The sequence below is a fragment of the Musca autumnalis genome, unplaced genomic scaffold (assembly GCF_047663935.1).
Source record: "Musca autumnalis isolate F117 unplaced genomic scaffold, ASM4766393v1 scaffold_1, whole genome shotgun sequence".
Lineage (NCBI taxonomy): Eukaryota > Metazoa > Arthropoda > Insecta > Diptera > Muscidae > Musca > Musca autumnalis.
The window spans coordinates 60,460,114-60,476,888 of record NW_027411644.1 but is presented as its reverse complement, the minus strand read 5'-3'; the positions used below and the strand labels follow the sequence as shown (position 1 = coordinate 60,476,888).

General features: G+C 35.4%; 1 protein-coding gene across 2 annotated transcripts; it reads left to right on the top strand.

Moving 5' to 3' along the window:
• Positions 1–2,565: 2,565 nt before the first annotated feature.
• LOC141398810 (eukaryotic translation initiation factor 2 subunit 3) lies at positions 2,566–13,414 on the top strand. 2 transcript variants are annotated; one of them, XM_073976519.1, is made up of 5 exons: positions 2,608–2,862; positions 3,498–3,672; positions 7,552–8,006; positions 8,070–8,725; positions 12,759–13,414. In XM_073976519.1, exons 1-5 carry the CDS (start codon positions 2,797–2,799, stop codon positions 12,835–12,837), a joined length of 1,431 nt encoding a protein of 476 aa, XP_073832620.1. In that variant the 5' UTR covers positions 2,608–2,796; the 3' UTR covers positions 12,838–13,414. The 2 variants fall into 2 exon arrangements, with proteins under 2 accessions (XP_073832613.1, XP_073832620.1); XM_073976512.1 differs by lacking the exons at positions 7,552–8,006; positions 8,070–8,725; positions 12,759–13,414 and adding an exon at positions 5,217–7,441 and having other exon boundaries at positions 2,566–2,862.
• Positions 13,415–16,775: the final 3,361 nt, after the last annotated feature.

The following is a 16,775-nucleotide window of genomic DNA, read 5'->3' as shown; positions in this document are numbered from 1 at the left end:
AGCATTTATGCTAACGAGGGTATATACACTTTCATACGGGCAAAATGTGCCTCATCGAAATAATGGTTTTAGACCCCAAGTATGTTTGGACGAAATGTTTTTCTGACAATTTGGAGTTGATTTAGCAATGTCCGTCCGTCTGTCTGGAGCGCACGATAACTCTCGAACGGATAAACCGATACTGTTCAAAATTTGGCTTTCGTAATATTTTGTCCAAACTTATTTTAAGTTCGAAGATGGGTTATATCGGTCCACTCCTTCCGGTGCCTCCCCCACAAAAATTCGAAAATGTTGGGAAAATTTGCACATCGTGAATTTCCTACCAGACTTATATGAGGTTCCAATAGGGACTCAATTGGTCCACTCCTTCGGGTACCTCCCACACAAAATTTCGGAAAAGTTCAGTTTAGGGACTGCTCTCGAATCGCTTTGATTTTTGTTGTGCCAACTTTTATTCACTGCCCCCCATACGACGGTACAAGTTTCATCAGGGGCAAGTCCATACTTCTTGAGAAAATAGCCTGAAAGTTGTAAAAAATGCCTATGACCCCGTGTGTAGTGATTGGAGCGCAAGATAACTCTCGAACGGATCTGCGATTCAGTCCAAATTGTGGCCTTCATAATATTTTGTGCCAACTAAGTTTAAGTTCGAAGATAAGCCATATCGGTCCACTCCTTCAGGTACCTCCCCCAAAAAGTTCAAAAATGTTCGGAAAAATTGTGCGCATGATAACTCTTCATGGGAGTGACCAATTTGGTCCATACTTTACACATCCTAATTTATCTACCAGATATAGATCAGTAGAGGTATTCTGTAACTCATTTTTGCTGTTACCGACAAAAATCGGTAAAATTAAATCGCAAAATTATGACTAAAAACATAAAGAAATGTTGGCATCACTGTTTGTGTCGGTAGAGGCTAGCGTCAACCTTTTATTCATCGTTAACTTTACGAAAATTTTCGTTAATTATCGAAATTATAAGCATTTTAATTTTACCGACAATTATCGATAACAACAAACATGAGTTACAGAATCCTACTACAGGTTCGAATATGGACTATATTTGTCCATTCCACTGAAGCCACACGCTGAAACTTTCATACGAAACTTTCCCATTATTTTGGCGTTCTTAGGTCGAGTTCCTCAATACAGTAATTTCATAAAATTACTTTAGTATGGAACTCGATCTATAAACGCCAAAATAATGAGAAAGTTTCGTATGAAAGTTTCAGCGTATGGCTTTAGTCCCGGTCCACACTAGAGAGATTTCATTGAAAAATTTGCATGAAATTATGCGTCTTTAGATCGACTTCCATAGTAGAGTAAAATCATAAAATTGCTGTAGTGGGGAATTCGATTTAAGAACGCCTAATTTCATGAAATTTTTTAATGAAATTCACGCTAGTGTGGACCGGGACTTAGAGTTCCTTCGCGTACCTCCCACACAATATTTTGGATAAATTCACTTTAAGAGAAGTCTCCCTTGTCCCGTATGGGATGTTGTGGAACAATGTTTTTTTTGTTTGTTCACTTTAAGACCAGGGGTTGGATTCTTGTTCTATGAAAATTTGAAATGAAAAATATTTTCTTTATAATTTGTTTCATTTGACAGTTTTCTCCTTTATAAAAGTTTTCATTTCACATTTTCATAGAAACAGAATTGAGTCCCTGCTCTCAAATCATTTTGATATTTGTGGAAGCAACTTGCATTCGCTTCCTCTATTACGACAGTAAAAGTTTTTTCAGGGGCAAGTCCATACTTCTTAAGAAAACCGTCGGAAAGTTGTAATAAAACCCCTATGACACCACATGTAACAGCTAGAAAGCTCGAACCAAGTACTGCGTTCGTCCACACATTTCTTCCAATATTAAATGAAATTCAAAGGTGGCGCTTATAGGTCCACTCCTTCCGGTACCTCCCCACAAAAGTTCGAAAATATTCGCTAAAATATCTATATATATCTCATAGACGAATCCACACAGGCTGAGGGTATATCTCTGTCGGCAAAGCCGACTGATACTTTTTACTTGTTGTGATTAAATCACATGCAAACCGGGTTATATGCTATTTATATTAGAGTTTTTTGCAGGGTTAACCTTCTTTATAAGGATTTGTTTGAAATATAAGCAATGGAATTGACATTTAAAACCTAGTCGGTTTGTTAAATCCGGTTATATAAACGGGGTATTAACCCTCATATAGGAGGTTAACACGGCAAAAAGCTCTAGTGCAAACACCGTTTTTATGAGGATATATTTGACCCAGTGGGTTTATTAAATCTGATCACATGTAAACGTGCTATAACATATTATGCTTGGTTTACAGAATCGTCAAATGAAATCCAATGTTTTTCAGATGAGATTTCAGCTCTGTTCCAGAACTAAAAAGTTTTTACAATTTTTACCACTTCCGTACACAAAATTTATATGAAAATCTTTTACGACTTTTACTACTTTATAAAGTACGGGAACAGGCCATTCATTTGACGTTTGAGCAATGGAATTGGCAGTTGAAATCGAGTGGATTTCGAAAATGTAAACCTAGCATTATTCCGCCATGGTTGCATTGGATATTTACGAAACGCCGAGTCACAATATTCACTGCCGCCGTCGTTAATGTGACATTTCATATCGCGCCAAAATTGTCTTTTACGACTGCGGACTTTATTAACAACTGGCCGGCTACGTTCTCTGCCGTTCTCTCGCGTAAAAAATTTTGATGTTAAGGCGTAAACTAGTTGTGGAATAAAGTTTTTTATTTTATTTGGGATAAGTGTTAGATAGAAGCAGAAAAATGTCCACAGCGGAAGCACAGACTGTATCAAATACAAATTTGCAGCAGCAAGATTTAAAAAATTTGGTAAATCTAAGGGAAAAATAAGACAAAAGAAGGAGCAACGCCACTCCATACAACAGCTACAGCATCAACAAGCAGAGCCGTGAAAAATGTGATAAAACGAGGGAAATTCCTAGAACATTTACAAGAAAATGCCATGCAAGGAAGGAATAAAATGTTTGTGATGTTTTTCAAATAGTGAATGTAAATTTTTTGTATAAACAAATCGATGAAATTAAAACTTTTGCATTGACACACAAATTTCTGAATGCCACCAAGCTGACGCGAAAAAAAATTTCTGCACGTGGCGTTTCTGTGGTTTAAATTAACAACATTTTGCACTAAAATATGTAACTGCGTGAGGAAATGGAGCAATTTGTGGAAACTTGGAGCGTCTATTGTTTATTTTACATTGTAAAAAAGTGTAATTATTGTATCTGATGCAATTGCCATCCTGTGCGAAATCTAACCTCAAAAAATGCCACGACAGTTAAGTAGAGTTTCTCTCCCTCTCACAATTCAATTATTGTGCCGCCTGCCTGACTGATTGACTGCCTTGTTGATGCTGGTGTTGTCATAAAATATGGTTTGAGATTTTCGTTGCTTTTTCTTTTGATTTGTTTAAAATTTGAATTCTTATTAATTTTGTTTTGTTTTAGGATGTCAGCAATTTGACACCATTATCACCTGAAGTTATTTCACGTCAAGCCACTATCAATATTGGTACCATCGGTCATGTAGCTCACGGTAAATCAACAGTGGTCAAAGCCATCTCCGGTGTACAAACTGTTCGTTTCAAAAACGAATTGGAAAGAAATATTACAATTAAATTGGGTAAGTTTTGTTGTATTGGGTATTTAGATTTTAGTGTCATCATATTAGTAATTTTGGATAAACAAAATTATTAGCGATCGTTTGTGTACACATTTGATAGATGAAATCATCAGGTAGATTATGAATAAGATAGATATATTGAATACCTTCACATGTATCTCTACAGGTAAATGCATTTGTATTGTCTATGTGTTAGATTTCCAGATGCAGGACTAATTGGAGGGAAATTTTAAGGGATGATGAAATCGTTTTACATTGTTTGCAATTACACACAGCCTGAATGAGGACTGTAGACCATCTCGTATGTATGAAATACGCTAAGTATGAAATACGCTAAGATGTTTGGCTTGGCAATCAAGTTCAATTCTGGTTAATGTCCAAAAACCATCAGTGGTTTCATTTTAAAATATAAATAGTAACATATTTTCACATTTTCAGGGGGAATAAACTTGAACTTTCCAGATAGGACATTTCAAATATGAATCAACATTGAGACGGCTCTACCATAAATGTTGTTGTTTAAAGACTGGCTATTTGAAAAAAATACAATTAAAAACAAAATATTGTTCCCCTACTTGAGATTTTCACCTGTCCATAGGAAAAAGTTTAAAATCCCAGGTCATAGGCCGTCTACTTTGGAAAAAAATTACAATCAGATTTTTTCAACCAGCTGGAAGGAAGAGTATTCAATTTGTTCCATTTTATTGTGCAGCTATATATCGTAGCTCCCAAGTTTGGCTATTTTAGAGGATTATTGCGAAATATAGAATCGATTATGGAGACCCAAGCCGTTACCATCTCATTTTCTGGGTATTTTAGGAAATTAAAACTAAGAAAATAATTACCTCGAGTGTTGATTTTTCATATTAACAATTAAAAATAAGTTATAATTGACCCCAAACTAATCCTGTTCCCCCACACCCTTTTAGAATGCCTTTTTATCTCCTATATCGTAATTCGATCGCTATAATTTTGTTTATAATTTATCATTTTTTACATACACGTCTGCTTACCACCACAGATCGATCTCTAGTCATTTATTTTGTATTGAAAACTAAATCAACATTATCCCTATCATATATTTTTAACCGACACACATATTTTAGAATGGTAATTATATATCATCCTTTTCCTATACGTAAGAAGATTTTAGACTTTTTTGTTGTTTTTCACAATTAAAGCTCAATTTGTTTGGCAGTCTTTTTTTAAAAAATATAACAAATACTTTTGTGAAAGAGTGAAATATGCGTTCTGTAAAATTTTCCAAATAAATTGCTGGGAGTTGCAAAGAATTGAAGATGAATGAAAAAAATATTTGATAGGGTATAAATTTGATTTGTTGTAGTTTTCCAGCCAGCAATTTTCCAAAAACAAACAACAACAAAATGTAATGTTTGATGCAATACCCCCATCCGCCACATTTAATTTTTGATTCGTTTTTATGTTTATTTTTATTTTGTTTCCGGTAAATTATTTCTCACTCCCTCTGTGTGTGTCCGTGTGATCGATCGATCCGATCCGTTCGATAATGGGAAATTTTGCAGAACGCATAAGTCAGAAACGCATACAAGCCCTGCTGGCATCACCAAAATTATTGCGCGAATTCGAAAGACAACAGGAGGCAAAACACCGGCAACGTATGAGGCAAAGACAACAACAACTGCAACAACGACGCATACAACAATTGAAACAACAGCAACTCCAGCAAAGTACTAGCCTAACACGTTCATCGTCTTTGGATAGTTTACTGACACGTTCGGAACGTGGTCCATCCCTCAGTCCCAGTAGCGGCTATGAAAGTCTCAATGACAATGCCTCCACATGTAGTGCGGATTCGTTGTATATGAAATCACCACCCAAATCGTTAGTAGTACTTCTCACCAAATCTAATCTAGTAGAAGAGGCCTTGCAGAATACACTAAAACGACGTCGCAACTCATGCAACAGCAACACAGCAGAAACAACACCACGACCGAGCAAAAAACAAAAGCATGAATATGTTGTGGAAGACATTGAAAGCATGGAATCCATTAATGCCGAGCCAGTATTCTTTGTCAAGTGGTTGAATTATCCCAAATCACAAAATACCTGGGAAAAGTTGGCCAATGTCAGTGAATGTGTTTTGCTGGATGGCTTCATAGAAAGTCAAATGTTATTACATGAAGATGTTATACCCGGCATACGTCAAGATTTAGAAGAGAAGATTGGTAACGAAAATATCACTCTACAGCCTGATGAGGTGGATATGCTAGAGTTGGATAAATTTGATCCCACGGTTATTAAAGTTGATTTAATTCTGCTGGCCCAGTTTATAAAGGCCCGGTACAAAGGCTGGAAAGAACCTGAAAAAATAAAAGAACGCTTAATAAAATCCCTAATAAAGGAATCGTTATCCTATAAACGTAAACAACAATTGGCCTCCTTGCAGGAATGGGAGGAACGCATGAATCTGATAGAGTCAGTGGCGCCCATCAAAGTTGAAAATAATGTTGATTTTGAAACACTGGATCTCAATTTCCAGTATATTAATGCCAATTTTTGTGGCAAAGGTGTTGAGATAACTCCCAGCCCCAAAGTCGGTTGTAAATGTGAAGAGGTGTGTGCACCTTCAACAAAGTGCTGTGCACGTTTGGCCGATAGCTACTTTGCCTATGACAAAAATGGCCGTCTACGCATCTATCCCGGTGAGGCAATCTATGAGTGCAATGAATCGTGTGCCTGTCCAGAAGACTGTCCAAATCGTGTTATCCAAAGGGGACGACGCAATTCGTTGTGCCTCTTTAAAACCGCCAATGGTCGTGGTTGGGGTGTACGCACAGAACAACCGATGCGCAAAGGTGAATTTGTGGGCGAGTATGTGGGTGAAATAATTACCAGTGAAGAAGCAGATGAACGTGGTGCCCAATACGATGCCGTAGGACGCACATATCTATTCGATTTAGACTACAATACCAATGCCGAGAGTATGTACACCATAGATGCTGCCTTATATGGCAATGTATGTCATTTCTTTAATCATTCATGTGATCCCAATTTGGCGGTGTTTCCATTTTGGGTTGACAACTTGGATATCAATATGCCTCGGCTGGCGTTTTTCACCTTGCGGCCCATTAAAGCCGGCGAGGAGCTCTGCTTTGACTATATCCGCGGCGAGGCAGAATATGAAAATCTTTCAAGCGCTGAAAAAGTCAGTTGTCGCTGTGGAGCCGAAAATTGCCGCAAAGTTTTGTTTTAATCGCTTTCTTTTACAACCCCAAATTTTTTTTTAATAATATTTTGACTTTGCATTTATTTTTTAATGAAATACGAACCACAATTTGTATATCTTGAAGACATTTCAATTGTTATACTCAAAGACTTTTAAAGGATAAAGAATAAGAAGAACAAGGACATTACATTCTCGACTTTATAACAAATTATTATTATTATTATTAACTATTATTAGTTGTAATTATTTGATAAACAATCGAAAAAAAAAAACAAAATTTGTTAATGATCATATTTTTTACAAGTTCACGTTACGAACTTTTCGTTTCCGAAATTTTTTATGCAATTTGAATTGTTGTACTCACTATTTTTATTGAGAAAAAACCTGATACGAAGTTATTTTTTAAAACATAATTGAGACAATTATCATAACAATCTCAAAAAAAAAACTTTCCCAATTTTTGGACCCCCGATTATATTGAAAAGAATTTTTTAACAAAAACAAAACAAACAAAAAAAAAATGAAGCAAATAAATGACTAGAGATGAAAATAAACAACAAACACATTTTCATTATCTTAGGGTGGACTGATTAGTTGGTGATGGTAATACTTTTTATGTATCCACATTTCTATTCTATTTTTCTTGCTGCCCCCCCAAAACTTTTCTTCAGGTTATGCCAATGCCAAAATTTACAAATGTGACAATCCCAAGTGTCCTCGACCAGCATGCTTTGTTTCGGATAGTTCTAGCAAAGATGATAATTTCCCCTGCGCTCGCCCCTCTTGTTCTGGCCGATTCAGATTGGTACGTCATGTGAGTTTTGTTGATTGCCCTGGTCACGACATTCTTATGGCTACCATGTTGAACGGTGCCGCTGTTATGGATGCTGCTCTGCTTCTGATTGCCGGCAATGAATCATGTCCCCAGCCCCAGACTTCTGAACATTTGGCCGCCATTGAAATCATGAAATTGAAACAAATTTTGATTTTACAAAATAAAATTGATTTGGTCAAGGAATCACAAGCCAAGGAACAATACGAAGATATTACGAAATTCGTACAGGGCACAGTTGCTGAGGGGGCACCCATTATACCCATATCGGCTCAATTGAAATACAACATTGATGTAAGTAACAATTAACCATCATTTTACACATATAATTCACAACAAATGTTGTTGTTTTTCTAGGTATTGTGCGAGTACATTGTCAACAAGATTCCTGTACCACAACGTGATTTTAATGCCCCACCCAGGTTAATTGTTATCCGTTCCTTCGATGTCAACAAACCTGGCTGTGAGGTTAACGATCTCAAGGGTGGTGTTGCTGGCGGCTCAATTCTCTGTGGTGTCTTACGTGTGGGCCAAGAAATCGAAGTACGTCCCGGTGTTGTAACCAAAGACTCTGAGGGTAACATCACCTGCCGTCCGATTTTCTCACGCATTGTCTCACTGTATGCTGAAACAAATGAACTGCAATATGCTGTACCCGGTGGTTTGATCGGTGTTGGCACAAAAATTGATCCAACTCTCTGCCGTGCAGATCGTTTGGTGGGCCAAGTATTGGGTGCTGTTGGCCAATTACCCGATATCTTCATTGAATTGGAAATTTCATATTATCTATTGCGTCGTTTGTTGGGTGTCCGTACGGATGGTGATAAGAAGGGTGCTCGTGTCGAGAAATTAGTAAAGGGTGAAATTCTGCTCGTCAATATTGGTTCATTGAGTACTGGTGGTCGCATCTCTGCCACAAAGGGTGATTTGGCCAAAATTGTTCTCACCACACCCGTGTGCACGGAAAAGGGTGAAAAGATCGCCCTCAGTCGTCGTGTCGAGAAACATTGGCGGTAAGTAGAGAGGTTTTTTTTTAATTTTTTTAAGGCAAATGTGGAGCCTCCTTATTTTCCACCAAATTCCTTTGTCTTTGGTGCATTCAGTGTTTGTGATCGTTTTTAAGGGCTGTTCGGGAATTTGAAAATTTGTCTGAAGGTACGCTTTCTTTGCGGTCCTGTTTACAGTGATATAATTTTTTTGGTGGGCAAGCCCTTGTTTGCAGACATTATGATCCAAAAGCTATTTACAATACCCTAACGGGGTATTCTATAGATTAAAGGCCTCCTTTCTTAAGAGGTCTTGTACTGATAGAACCTCCTAAAGGAGGTTTTTGTAGATAGAATTCCTCCAAAAGGGGTCTTCCATAAATGTAAGGCCTCCTAAAGCGTTCTTCTCTAGATGAAAGACATCTTAAAGGGATCTTCTATAGATAGAAAACCTCCTAAAGGTGTCCTATATAGATAGCAGACCACCTAAAGGGGTCCTCTATAGATAGAAGACCGCCTAAAGGGTTCTTCTGCAGATAAAAGCCTCCAAAAGGGGTCTTCTATAGATAAAAGGCCTCCAAAAGAGGTCTTCTATAGAAAGAAGAACTCCTAAAGGTGTCTTCTATAGATAGAGGACCTCCTAAAGGGGTCTTCTATAGATAGAAAACCTCCTAAAGGGTTCCTCTATAGATATAAGACCTCCTAAAGGGTTCTTCTATGGATAGAAGACCTCCTAAAGGTGTCTTCTATAGATAGAGGACCTCCTAAAGGGGTCTTCTATAGATAGAGGACCTCCTAAAGGGGTCTTCTATAGATAGAAGAACTCCTAAAGGAGTCTTCTATAGAAGGCCTCCTGAAGGGTTCTTCTATGGATAGAAGACCTCCTAAAGGGGTCTTCTATAGATAGAAAACCTCCTAAGGGGTCTTCTATAGGTAGAAGACCTCCTAAAGGGGTCTTCTAAGATAGAAGACCGCCTAAAGGGTTCTTCTATAGATAGAAGACCTCCTAAAGGGTTCTTCTCTAGACCTCTTAAAGGGGTCTTCTATACGTAAAAGACCTCCTAAAGGGTTCTTCTATAGATAGAATATCTCCTAAAGGGTTCTTCTATTGATAGAATACCCCCTAAAGGGGACTTTTATTGGTAAAAGACCTCCTAAAGGGGACTTTTATGGGTAAAAGACCTCCTAAAGTGTTCTTCTATAGAGAGAAGACCTCCTAACGGGGTCTTCTATAGACAAAAGACCTCCTAAAGGGCTCTTCTATAGATAGAAGGCCTCCTAATGGGGTCTTCTATACATAGAATACCTCCTAAAGGGTTTTTCTATAGGTAGAAGACCTCCTAAAGGGGTATTTTATAGATAGAAAAGGGGTCTTCTATAGATATAAGACCACCTAAAGGGATTTTCTATAGATAGAAGACCTTCTATAGGGGTCTTCTATACATAGAAGAACTCCTAAAGTGGTCTTCTATAGACAGAAGACCTCCTAGAGGGGTCTTCTATCTATAGAAAGGGGTCTTCTAATATAGAAGACCGCCTAAAGGGTTCTTCTATAGATAGAAGACCTCCTAAAGTGTTCTTCTATAGAAAGAAGACCTCCTAAAGGGGTCTTCTATACATAGAAGACCTCCTAAAGGGTTCTTCTATAGATAGAATATCTCCTAAAGGGTTCTTTTATTGATAGAATACCCCCTAAAGGGGACTTTTATTGGTAAAAGACCTCCTAAAGGGGACTTTTATGGGTAAAAGACCTCCTAAAGTGTTCTTCTATAGAGAGAAGACCTCCTAACGGGGTCTTCTATAAACAAAAGAACTCCTAAAGGGCTCTTCTATAGATAGAAGGCCTCCTAAAGGGGTCTTCTATACATAGAAGACCTCCTAAAGGGTTATTCTATAGATAGAATACCTCCTAAAGGGTTTTTCTATAGATAGAATACCCCCTAAAGGGGTCTTTTATGGATAAAAGACCTCCTAAAGTGCTATTTTATAGAGAGAAGACCTCCTAAAGAAGTCTTCTATAGATAGGAGTACTCCTAGAGGGGTCTTCTACAGATAGAAGACCTCCTAAAGCGGTCTTCTATAGATAGAAGGCCTCATAAAGTGGTCTTCTATAGATAGAAGACCTCCTAAACGGGTATTTTATAGATAGAAGACCTCCTAAAGGGGTCTTCTATAGACAGAACAACTCCTAAAGGGGTCTTCTATAAATAGAAGACCTCCTAAAGGGGTCTTCTATAGATAGAAGACCTAAAGGGTTCTTCTATAGATAGAAGACCTCCTAAAGGGGTCTTTTATAGATAGAAGAACTCATAAAAAGTGTCTTCTATAGATAGAAGAACTCCTAAAGGGGTCTTCTATACATAGAAGACCTCCTAAAGGTGTCTTCTATAGATAGAAGACCTACTAAAGGGGTCTTCTATAGATAGAGGACCTCCTAAAGGGTTCTTCTATAGAAAGAAGAAATCCTAAAGGGGTCTTCTAAAGATAGAAGACTTCCTAAAGGGTTCTTCTATAGATAGTGGACCTCCTAAAGGGGTCTTCTATAGATAGAACAACACCTAAAGGGGTCTTCTATAGATAGAACAACTCCTAAAGGGGTCTTCTATAGATAGAAGACCTCGTAAAGGGGTCTTCCATAGATAGAAGACCTCCAAAAGTGGTCTTCTATAGATAGAAGACCTCCTAAAGGGGTCTTCTATAGACAAAAGACCTCCTAAAGGGTTCTTCTATAGATAGAAGACCTCCTAAAGGGTTCTTCTATAGAAAGAAGACCTCCTAAAGGGGTCTTCTATAGATAGAAGACTTCCCAAAGGGTTCTTCTATAGATAGAGGACCTCCTAAAGGGGTCTTCTATAGATAGAACAACACCTAAAGGGGTCTTCTATAGATAGAGGACCTTCTAAAGGGGTATTCTATAGATAGAAGACCTAAAGGGTTCTTCTATAGATAGAAGACCTCCTAAAGGGGTCTTCTATAGATAGAAGACCTCCTAAAGGGGTCTTTTATAGATAGAAGAACTCATAAAAAGTGTCTTCTATAGATAGAAGAACTCCTAAAGGGGTCTTCTATACATAGAAGACCTCCTAAAGGGGTCTTCTATAGATAGAGGACCTCCTAAGGAGGTCTTCTATACATAGAGGAGCTCCTAAAGGGGTTTTTTAGATTGAAGACCTCCTAAAGGGGTTTTCTATAGATAAAGGGCCTACTAAAGAGGTGGTTTTTACAGATTGAAGACCTCTTAAAGGCGTCTTCTATAGATAGAAGACCTCCTAAAATGCGTTTTCTACAGAAGACTTCCTAAAAGTGTCTTCTATAGACAGAAGACCTCCTAAAGGGGTCTTTTATAGATAGAAGAACTCATAAAAAGTGTCTTCTATAGATAGAAGAACTCCTAAAGGGGTCTTCTATAGATAGAACAACTCCTATAGATAGAAGACCTCGTAAAGGGGTCTTCCATAGATAGAAGACCTCGTAAAGGGGTCTTCCATAGATAGTAGACCTCCAAAAGGGGTCTTCTATAGATAGAGGACTTCCTAAAGGGGTCTTCTATAGATAGAAGACCTCCTAAAGGGGTCTTCTATAGATAGAAGACCTATAGGGTTCTTCTATAGATAGAAGACCTCCTAAAGGGTTCTTACATAGATAGAACAACTCCTAAAGGGATCTTCTATGGATCTATAGATGGAAGATCTCCTAAAATGGGTTTTCTACAGAAGAAGACTTCCTAAAAGTGTCTTCCATAGACAAAAAGACCTCCTAAAGGGATCTTCTATAGATAGATCTCCTAAACGTGTCTCCTATAGATATAAGACCTCCTAAAGGGGGTTTCTATAGATAGAAGAACTCCTAAACGGGTCTTCTATAGATAGAAGGCCTCCTAAAGGGCTTTTCTATAGATAGAAGAACTCCTAAAGCGGTCTTCCATATATGTTTATATAGTCCCTTTTGTAGAGAAAGGATGCTTCTTTAGCCCCTTTTATAGAGAAAGGGTGCAACTATAATAAAACTTTTTCACATTTATTTTTTATTTTAATATTTTAATTATTTCTCTCTCTTTCAGTTTAATTGGTTGGGGACAAATCTTTGGTGGCAAAACTATACAACCTGTTATTGATCGAAATGCTCCAGTATCCAAATAATTTTTCACTTTATTAATTTAATAAAAACAACTACTACGACACTCAACAACAACAACATCCATCATCTAGCAACAAAACAACAAATAATTATTTAATTATTTTCGTTCAACATCTGTGCAAAATAGCAACGAACAACTTTTGGAAGAGGGCGCAATTACAAAACATAAAATGGCAAAACAGCAACAGATTTGTTCTTCCGCATTCAGTTCAATGTTGCTGCTACTATGTTATACAACAACACCAACAATAGATTGTGGTTTTTATTTAGAAAACAACGTCATTAAGAAATTTGTTTTCTTTGTTTCCAAAATTAAATTTTTATTAGAAGAAGAAGAAGAACTACTAAACTGCATTGTTAAGACAAAAACAAAGAAAAAGGAAATAAAACGCATTTTTTACACCACACAAAAACAAAAGAAACCAACAACAACAAAAAACGACAATTGTTTTATTTGTCATTACAAAAAATATTCGATTTTTATTTTGTATCATTTTTTGTATAATTTATTACAATATATTCGTTATATTTTATAAAGGGGTTTTTTTTTTTATTAAATTTACCTTTTTGAAAACAAAAGCTTATCTTGTTTGTTGAGTCTTTGATCAACGATTTTTTTTATGACTTGGGAGATATACTTAAATAGTTTTTCTTGTATTGGTATTTTGTGCAATTATCATTAAAGTTAGGTGTAGATATTTTTGTTTAAATAATAAAATAGTTATTTAAAAAATAAAAAAGTTGATAGCTTATAGGTTTGGGATACGTACTTCAGTAATGTTATAGACTAGCTGAAACTAGTATTAAAAGAAACCAAGAAACAATATCTTGTGCAGGAAAATTGCTATTATCAGCCTGATCATGAATGTAAACTCCCCCGTGAGTTTTGTCTTTCTGTCGTTGAAACTTAATGGAGAGAGTGAGACAACTCCCAGGGAGTTGATATTCATGTATGTTTTTTCGGCAAAATTGACCCACAAGAGGGAAGTATGATAAAGTGGGGTTTATAAGTGAACCGATATAGTCCATATTGGAACCTGTTCTATGGCTGGAAGAAAATAAGAGAGTTATCGTGCGTACGAACGGAATTCGTTTCTGTGACATGCCTGATTATGCCATATTTTTTTTTTCAACGGTGTGCCTTATAATCTAAAAAAATAAATTAATTCGGTTTTTAAATCTAAATTATGTATTCAGAAATATGTGTTCCAAAATATAGGTTAGGTTGAATGTTTTTTACAAATTATGGAGTATCGGCCTTTGTGTCGATAGGATGATTTAAATTAATATTAAAAGACAACAACTAAACAATTTATTCGAATGAATAAATGTTTCAAAAATTAATTACTTTCAGGTTAGGTTGAATTTTAATATTTTTTTTATTTTTTTTTTTTAATAATATAATTGTGATGTTGTAAACCAGGATCAACAGCCAAAACAACATAAAAATTAAATAATAAAAAAACTCACATTTCAAATTTGAGGTTAGGTTGAACTTTTTTCACAAATTGTGGAATGACCGTATTTTGTTAGAAAGAACATTTTTCATCTTAAATCGATATTAAATTACTACAAATAAACAGTTTATTCGAACAAACGCATAAAAATGCATGTTCTAATAATGGAACCCTTTGAGGTTAGATTGAATCTTTTTTTATAAGAACTTGTGATGTTGTAAAACACAATGGTCTGTTGTCATGTAATTGTTTTCAATGACTAGTTTTTTGTAATTAAAAAACGTACATTTAATTTTTTGTAATTAAAAAACATACATTTAAAATTTGAGGTTAGGCCGAACTTTCTCATAAAATTTGGAATATCGACCTTTCAATAGTTTAATCGTAAAAGGGTCGTAAAAGTTTTAAAAATTAACCCAATTGAATCTTTCTTTAAAAAAACTTCAATAATTGTGATGTTGTAAAACATGGTCACCATAGTGTGATGTTTTTTAATGGCGAGACTTATGGGCCGATTCCGTACAGCGAGGCGAGTCATGTCGCGTCGTCTATCGTCTCTGCGACAAAATTTAAAAATGCACTACGTACAGCGATAGAAAATAATCGTCGATAACAAGTTATTTTTATTCTTTTTTTATTTTATTTTTATTCGTTAGTAAAAATGAACGGCGACAGCTAATTTGTTGTCGCCGGAAAATGAACATTACGGCGACAAAATTTGACGTCGTCGTGCGACTTTTGCCATACGTAATGGAAAAATTGCAACTGGCAACGCGACACGACTCGCCTCGCTGTACGGAATCGGCCCATTATTTATCAGATTCGCGGACGTGAATGCAATAGCATTCATTTTCAGCGTGACGTAGGATGACGTGAATGCTATGGCATTCACATGCAAAGTCAACTTTTATTCATTTACTTGGATACAATCGCAATGTTTGGTGATTTATATACGTAGTACGTTTACTTTCATAAATACCCATAATATAATAAAAAAATTATAATAAAATTAATAATTAATAAATAAATACAATAAATAACTAATTTCGAAAATAATTCGGTGTTATTTTTTGACACTCTTTGAATACTTTTGCGTCTGCGAGCGTGTTAATTTAAAAAAATAAATAAAAAACACACATTTTAAGTTCAAGGTTAGGTTGAAATTTTTGTATAGAAAATTTGTGTTGATTTAAATCTGTATTCGATTACTACAAATAACTGCTGCAACAGAGCATTTATCTGTAGTAATCGAATATAGATTTAAATCAACAAAAAAATTTCACTACGATAACAATTGCTCCTTTATGATATCGAAAAAATTACCAGATTCTTGCTGTACTGGAACAGACCAAAAAGATGAACTTCAAAAAGGGTTTGTTTTTTAATGGCGTTTGTTTCGTCTTGGTAATTCTAAAAATAAAAACTCACATTTCAAAATTGAGGTTAGGTTGAACTTTTTCATAAATTTTGGATAACGACTTTTTTTTTGATGAGAGGCTATTTTACTGATTTAAATCAATATTAAATGACTACTAATAACAATTTTTTACGAAACAACAAGAAATAATTAAGTTTCAAAAAAATTAAATCCTTTCAGGTTAGGTTGAATTTGTTATATAAACTTTAATTAAATGGCCACCTTGTTGTGATGTTTTTAATGGCGCGTCTTTTGTTTTTTGTAATTTAAAAATTAAATAGAAATAAAAAAAATGCACATTTCAAATTTGAGGTTACGCTGAACTTTTCATAAATTGAGGTTAGGTTGAACTTTTTTTAATATCAGGCTATTTTACTGATTTAAATCAATATTAAATGATTACAAATAAACATTTTATACGAAACAACAAAAGATAATTAAGTTTCAAAAAAATTAAACCCTTTCAGGTTAGGTTGAATTTTTTTTTATAACAACTTTAATAATACTGTAGCGACGTTGTAAAACATGGCCAACTTGTTGTGATGTTTTTAATTGCGCATCGTTTGTTTTGTAATTTAAAAATTAAATAAAAAAATTCACATTTCAAATTTGAGGTTACGTTGAACATTTTCATAAATTTTTGAATATCGGCCTTTTGTTTAATAGGAATCATTTTCTTGATATAAATCAATATTAAATAACTACAAACAAAACAGTTTGGTCGGAAAAAGCGCGTAAAAATTCATGTTTATAAAATTAACCAAGTTGAGGTTAGGTTGAATCTTGTTATTAAAACTTTAATAATTGAGATGTTGTAAAAAAACGATCATATGGTGTCATAATTTTGCTAATGACTAGTCTTTTTTTTCTGTAATTAAGAAAATATATTTCAAATTTGAGGTTAGGTTAAACTTTTTCATAAGTTTTGGAATATCGGCATATTCTTCAATAGCAATCAATTTGTTGATTTAAGGGGTCGATTATCGATTGCCAATTATCGTTAAGAGGCGTTGCTTGTTGCCAAAATTACTTTATGTATGGCAACTTTCAACTGAAGTTGCGAATC